The 6904-nt window shown below is 27.7% G+C and overlaps 2 protein-coding genes across 5 annotated transcripts in view; one reads left to right on the top strand and one right to left on the bottom strand.

Moving 5' to 3' along the window:
• Positions 1 to 6904, top strand: part of LOC106683642 (delta(3,5)-Delta(2,4)-dienoyl-CoA isomerase, mitochondrial) — a 25124-nt gene that overhangs the window by 5788 nt on the left and 12432 nt on the right. The window contains exons 1-4 of one of the 4 annotated variants that reach the window (XM_067050147.1): positions 5635 to 5821; positions 5905 to 6049; positions 6130 to 6218; positions 6764 to 6891. In XM_067050147.1, the coding sequence (XP_066906248.1) occupies positions 5752 to 5821; positions 5905 to 6049; positions 6130 to 6218; positions 6764 to 6891 (432 nt within the window). In that variant the 5' untranslated portion in view covers positions 5635 to 5751. Of the gene's footprint in view, positions 1 to 534; positions 662 to 3442; positions 4023 to 5634; positions 5822 to 5904; positions 6050 to 6129; positions 6219 to 6763; positions 6892 to 6904 lie in introns of those variants that run through there. The other 3 variants (XM_067050144.1, XM_067050148.1, XM_067050143.1) reach the window with 3 other exon arrangements.
• On the bottom strand, positions 1503 to 5480 carry LOC106683641 (delta(3,5)-Delta(2,4)-dienoyl-CoA isomerase, mitochondrial). The gene is made up of 4 exons (XM_067050155.1): positions 5320 to 5480; positions 4715 to 4842; positions 4520 to 4646; positions 1503 to 1581 (listed from the first exon to the last, which is right to left on the bottom strand). The coding sequence occupies exons 2-4, from the start codon at positions 4817 to 4819 to the stop codon at positions 1565 to 1567; spliced, it is 249 nt and encodes an 82-aa protein (XP_066906256.1). The 5' UTR covers positions 4820 to 4842; positions 5320 to 5480; the 3' UTR covers positions 1503 to 1564.

The raw sequence follows: 6904 nt of genomic DNA, 5'->3' as shown, positions 1-6904 counted from the left end.
GAAATTTATGTTGAAGATGTCCCTGAGGATGGCTGGAAGGGCCGAAACGTAGGACAAATAAATAAATATATAGTGTTGAGACTATTTTGGATATTAAATTAATTAATTGATAAATATTACTTGGTCTCGAAAAATTTTGAAATAATATAATTAAAGAAATATGAATTGTTTTGAAACTTAAATTGGATAAAGTTTATTTTATTTCAACAATATCCCCAGTATCAAGAAAGTGAAAAGATTATATAACTAATAAATATTTTTTTACTATTTTCTATCTTTATTTACCACCACTCAAACTTTTTTTCTATAATATTTTATATATAGTCAACTATTAATCTTCCATTATTTGTTTAAGTAAATTTTTGTGAATTTTGAAATAATAAATCTGAGTAAGTGGGTCAGAAATGGGTTAAAATTGTTTTCCAATGCCAAATTTTTCATTTGCTTTTATATCCATCTTGAGATGCGTTGCACTTTAAGCTTTATTATTTCTTCTTATTTATGGTTTATATTTTTTATTGTCTTTTTTTTTAGTATGATGGCCTCAGGGCTTGAACTTGCTGAGTCATTGTCTTTGAAGAGTCCAGTAGCGGTGCAAATGACTAAAAGAAGTATCCTGTATTCAAGAGACCATGGCGTTGAAGCTGGTCTCCAACATATTGTGAGTAACTCTTTTTATAAACATTAAACATATTGTTTATCTATTTTATAAAAGATTTGTAATACAATTAGATCTTTATTAAACATTTCACATTGATTTTGAATGTTGATCATGAAAAACAGTTTGACGCCTTAGATTTAATCCTCTGTCAGGCCAATTTTGCCAAAGCCATTGTAATGCGTTACAAAATAAAACACCACTTCTTTTGTTTTAAATTATTTTTCAATTATATAAAACTTTTGAACGAATTATGTCCATGGTTATATTTTATTAATGAATACTTCTAAATGCTTTTTATATTAGCGCTTTACATTTGATTTGTCGTTCTTTTTTTTTCTCTTTTTTTATATATATTTTATTTAAAATAGAATAACAAATATTCATGATATTGTCTCCATCAGATTTGTATTTTGTTAATACAAATCAAATGTTACACTGTGATTGCAGCACACATTTCTTTCATAATTATGACCTCAAAAAATCTATATTGTTTGAAAATTATTTCCAAAAATACATCTAATGATTTAAATAGTTAATGGGAGTACTATTTTTATATAAAAATAGTACTCCCATTTACTATTTGAGTTTTATTTGACCATACCCGGACCATATTCCATTCATTGATACACACAGTCAATCAACAATCTTCCAGTATCTAATGATTTAATTTTAAAATAAAATATGACTAATATTAAAAAAGATTAGGTATATCTAAGTGTATAAATAACGTTCTTTATTTGAAATTTAAGACACTAAAATTAGAAAAAGGAAAATTACATGCAGTTATTGAGTCAATTAAAATCAGTTATTAATTGTAATTAGATGATATCAGTGGTTATCAATAAAGGTACACAAAATAACAGATAAACAATTTATTAGTTAGTGGTAGTTTTGTCCCACATTTCAGTGCTTCATGGTGGCTAAATGACAATAAGACATAAACATTATATAGTATGATAAAACTATAAGAACATACATGAAAGTTATATATTTAAAAAATAAAATAACAAAAGTAACCAAATAATTATGGACAGAATTGATTGATGTACCACGGAGTACTAATAAATGAAAAAATAATTAAAAGATGTAATTAAACATAGCAAGAACAACCAGAAAAAAATGGTCTTTTCTTTTATTTTACTAACTCACAATTTTCCTGCTAGACCTGATGTTGGATCTACAAGTTTACCACTTGTCGCAAATCCGAGACTTGTACAAATGCTTGGTAAACAAAGGAAACAACATCGGTATTCACAAGCTTCTATGTTTTTTTGTTTTTTTTTTGTCAGCGATTACATTCGAATATCAGCAAAATAGATTGTAGATAATTCATAAAAATAGTACTACTTATCCTTTAAATTCAGCATTCATTCTAGAATTTTTATCAGAAATTTATTTATTTAATTACCTAGAGATAAAATGTCTTTATAAGTATATATTTGTGTTATGTTAAATCAAAAATAAATTGCTAAAGTTAATTAACATTTAAAACAATGGATCTACAGCGAATCGACAGAATTTTAAAATATATAACTTAAACTTGACTCAATTATTGAATTCGAAGGTTAGAGAAGTTTAATTAATTAAAACAGAGAGACATCAAATATTTATCTGCTGGCAGTTCTAAAACATTGGTAACTGAACACAAACGTGTGGATAGAGCACAAGCACAAGCGCCATTCGATTTGTGCCCAAAAAACCAACTCTCAACAGGTCAGCCAAAACAAATAACCTATCCACACGTTTGTGCATGCACAAATTGGCCATTGTTTGGCAAATAATATGTACAGACATCTTAGGCGGTTATCTCTTCCCTCCCCTCGCCATTCCATTTCCACTTCATTCTCTATTTTTCAGGAAATAAATTAAAATTTTTATCTATGCACTTTCATTTTTTTTTTTTTTTCGGTTAATAATAAATAGTTTTATGTACAATTTTCTGTGCCTTTTTAACCATCTTCCTACAATTACGTACACACTGTCAATTAATAATCTTCCAATCAGTTATTAAGGTTCATAAAAATAAGAAAGAGAGAGGTATAAGATAAGGAAGAGAGGATGGTTGGGAGTGCGGTCAGAAAATAACCAAATAAGTCGAAAGAAATTATTTTATAGTGCCAATGTATCGGCTAAAATTCCTAACCTTCATCAGGGTTAAGAACAAAAAACAAGATAACAACCTCTGAATACAAAAAAAAAAAAAAAAAAAGAGAAAATATAAACAGAATAATTAAAGTAAATAACTGTACAGGATTAAAATTAATAAAAATAAAGTGCTGAAAGAAGTGGAAAATAAAACGTATATATAGGTAATTAAATATGTAAGTAAAATAATATAATTAAGGAAATAAAAATATAATGTTATATACTGCAAAGAAACAAAGATTTTTAATTTAAAAATTTCAGACATGGAAGGGAAAAAAAATGAGGGAATATTTCCATATAAAATTTTTTTTTCTTTCCTTAACTTTAATTTTTAAATTAAAATATTCATATTTATTTGTTTCTTTGAATTATATAACTTTACATTTTTATTTCCTTAATTATGTTATTTTACTTACATATTTAATTACCTATATATACATTTTAATTTCCACTTCATTATTAATTTTCATCCTGTACAATTATTTACTCTAATCATTCTGTTTATATTTTCTCTTTTTGTATTCAGAGGTTGTTATCTCGTTCTTTGTTCTTAGCCCTGATAAAGGCTAGAATAGTTAATATGATTAATATTTGTTATTAATGAATTATGATTTTTGTGTTCATTTTTATTTGCAGGCTGACTGGAATCAAGTAATGCTTCAGAGTGAAGATTTCATGAACGCTGCGATGGCTCTTGCCACGAAGAGTCCACCACCTACATTTTCAAAGTTATAGAATTTTCGTCAATTATTTTAGCTGCTCTCTATATTATTGTATGTGACCTCGACCCAATTGGGACAATAATTGCAATTTTATTATGTCAGTATTGTAGTCTTTTGTTTCTGCAGTATTGATTAAAATCAAAGGCAGAGATTATTAACCTCTGCTGTAGGCTGTGTGGTGTAGGTCGTGTTCAGTCTATTGAAATAATAAGTATATTTCACACTTTTAAATGTGTAAATCTTTTTTCATAAAGATATAGAAAAAAATTGTGATATTATAAAATATTGGTTAATCTGGCTGTTGTTGTGATAGTTCTAATCATGTAAAATATAACATGAATTTATTTTCCATCTCGCTAATGAATGAATAATTCAATAAATAAATGTGTTGTATAAAATATATAAGCCTTCTCCAAAATGTCAGGAACATTTTTGCTATTCTAAACAGAATCTATTTTTGTATCAAATTTTTAAATAAATAATATTTAATATTGCTTTGTATTTTATATTGGAAGATCCTCTATAATAATAATAGAATTACAAATAAATTATAATGAACAGAAGATCATTTGTTTATTTATTTTTTTATTTTGTTTATTAAAATTATTTATACTTCTTTAACACCCTCCTTTGAAAGGTTCTCTACAAAAAAAAACCAACATTTTGCAAGACAAACCTCGATTTCAACATTTTTTACAGCTTTTAAAAATTAATCTTTTCAGACACAAACTACTTTCCACATCGTTATCATTGTTCAAGAAACGGTACTTCCTTAAAAAGTACTGAACCCCTAACCCTTCATTGATTGTAGCTTTACAGATTTAATTTATAATACCTCTTATAGTAAAATTTGCGTTTTCTTTTCTTAAATTTATGAAGATCCCAAATTTCTCCTCAACGATTTTATCGTAATATTGTTCGGGTTTTTGAGTATATTCTGCACCTATGTATTCGACTATGTTTGAAACAGCAAATTTACAATTCTACTTACCTAATTCAACTTCTTTAACTTGAAAATAAGCGTCCTCAGTGCAGTAGCTTATATCCACAGAAGTTATGAAGTCAGTACCAGCACCAATACAACCATTGTGAACTAAACTTATAACTGGCTTAGCACACTATAAAAATGGGTAATATAAGTAACATAATTTCGTTATATAAAACCAAAAAATATATATACATATACTTTTTCAGGAGCATATATGGCATCCTGGTATGCAATTATAAGTTCTCTAAAAACTTTGCATTTCCTAGCAACATCATCATATGCAGCTAATTTTTCCCCTACCATTGCTACAGAAGTTAGGTCCAAACCTGAAATCAAATAAAAGCTATAATTGAGTAAATTTTCATTTCATTTGTTATGAATTTTTCAAAAAATGCTCTGAATAAAATGAAAAAGAAACTATTGGAGAAATTTCCATAATTTTTTCACATAAAGTCCGGAATAAAACTTTACTTACATCTTATTGGTACATGACTCAATGGAGGCCACTGTAGGCATGAGAGAGTTAATGTATCACCTTAGCAACCTTTTTAACCATAAGGTTTGCAGTGGATTCCCTTTAAAAAAAAAAACTATGTTGCTAGATGAGCTACCAACATCGTAATGCTCCGCTAATTTTCCCCTAAACGATAAAAAAAGAAACTATTAGAGAAATTTCCATAATTTTTTCACAAAAATTCAGGTATTAAACTACTAATATATTATAGGTAACTATAAAGCTACCATTATATTTCAATCATGACTCAACGGGAGCCACTGTAGGCAAGAGAGAATTAATGTATCACCTTTGCAACCTTGTTAAATGCAAGGGCACTGGTTCAATTCCAGCCTGAACAAGTTGAATTTTATTTCATGGCAGGCCCAGAGAATGCGAACTCGACCTTCACATTCTGGTTAGAATAGGATAGTAACCTGTAGAATAATCCCTCTCCCCTCTCAAAGGAATAATAAAAACAATCATGACTTAATTGCTCTTGGTTATGTGTTAAACCTTATCAGTAAAAAAAAAAAGTTATCAGGTATTTATTCTTATCAGTCAGTAGCTTATCAGCAACTTGGACATAGTCCAAGTTTTAGTTATATCTTTCTCTCTGGTTTGTTATATTCTTTGTTGTTTCATAATTAAACTCATCTTATTCAAATATAATATTAGTCAATAACTTTATTGTAATTCAATTCACTGATATTTATAATACTGTATTAAACAAAAAAAAAGAATGAATCATAAAGTATTTCTTAATTCTTTCTTGAAAATGTCACAAAATTTGTTTTTGCGGCCAATTTCTTGTAAATATTTTTCCCTAACGGTTTTTTAACCTATTTTTTGGACAGTTTTAAATATTCCAAGTTAATTTTTATTTTGTCCATAGTTAGAGAACTGAGTTCAGCTGCAATGCAACCCAAAAATTTAAGTAAATTTCAGACTCTTTCTTTAACTGTACCAAAACCTTTTGTATACCATGTTGAACTAAACAGACCAGAAAAACTGAATTCATTTAATCATGAAATGTTTAAGTAAGATTATTTGTTTTTATTGGTTAATTATTATTGATTATTAAGCTTGAAACTTTCACTTACAAATCTAAACATTTCAGTGAAATAACTGATTGTTTTAAAACTTTACACAAAGATGAAGACTGTAGAGTGATTTTGTTGTCTGGTGCAGGAAGGTTATTTTCAGCTGGTAAGTTTATTCTTGCATTTAAAACTTTCTTTAAGTTTATTCACCTAATTGAGTTCAGTCTAATGTTTTGATCTAAAACTTTAAGGGTACTAAAATTTATTTTAGTCTGACCATGTACCTGTTATGTCGGTATAAACATTTAAAAGCATTTTCAAGAGCCTGTTTGAAATTAATGTGCTCAAGAAATAGTTTATTTATGAATGGTTCTACCTCTTAGCACCATCAGAAGTTCACAAATACTTTTCTATACCCATTTTTTTTTTTTAAGGCAATCCACAGCAAAATTTGTGGTTAAAAAGGTTGCTAAGGTGATACATTAACTCTCTCCTGCCTACAGTGGCCTCCATTGAGTCATGATTGAGATATAATACTAATTTTTTGGTTACCTATAAGATATTACTAAAGTTTTATTCCTGACTTTATGTGAAGAAATTATGGAAATTTCTCCAATAGTTTCTTTTTCATTTTATTCAGAGCATTTTTTTGAAAAATTCATAACAAATGAAATGAAAATTTACTCAATTATAACTTTTATTTGATTTCAGGTTTGGACCTAACTTCTGTAGCAATGGTACAGGAAAAATTAGCTGATTATGATGATGTTGCTAGGAAATGCAAAGTTTTTAGAGAACTTATAATTGCTTACCAGGATGCCATATCTGCTCCTGAAAAAGTATATATATATA

This window comes from Halyomorpha halys, unplaced genomic scaffold, assembly GCF_000696795.3.
Source record: "Halyomorpha halys isolate HHAL.00 unplaced genomic scaffold, Hhal_1.1 Scaffold501.1, whole genome shotgun sequence".
In the NCBI taxonomy this organism is placed as follows: Eukaryota; Metazoa; Arthropoda; class Insecta; order Hemiptera; family Pentatomidae; genus Halyomorpha; species Halyomorpha halys.
Note: the sequence above shows the minus strand (reverse complement) of the source record. Positions and strands in the feature narration are given on the sequence as shown.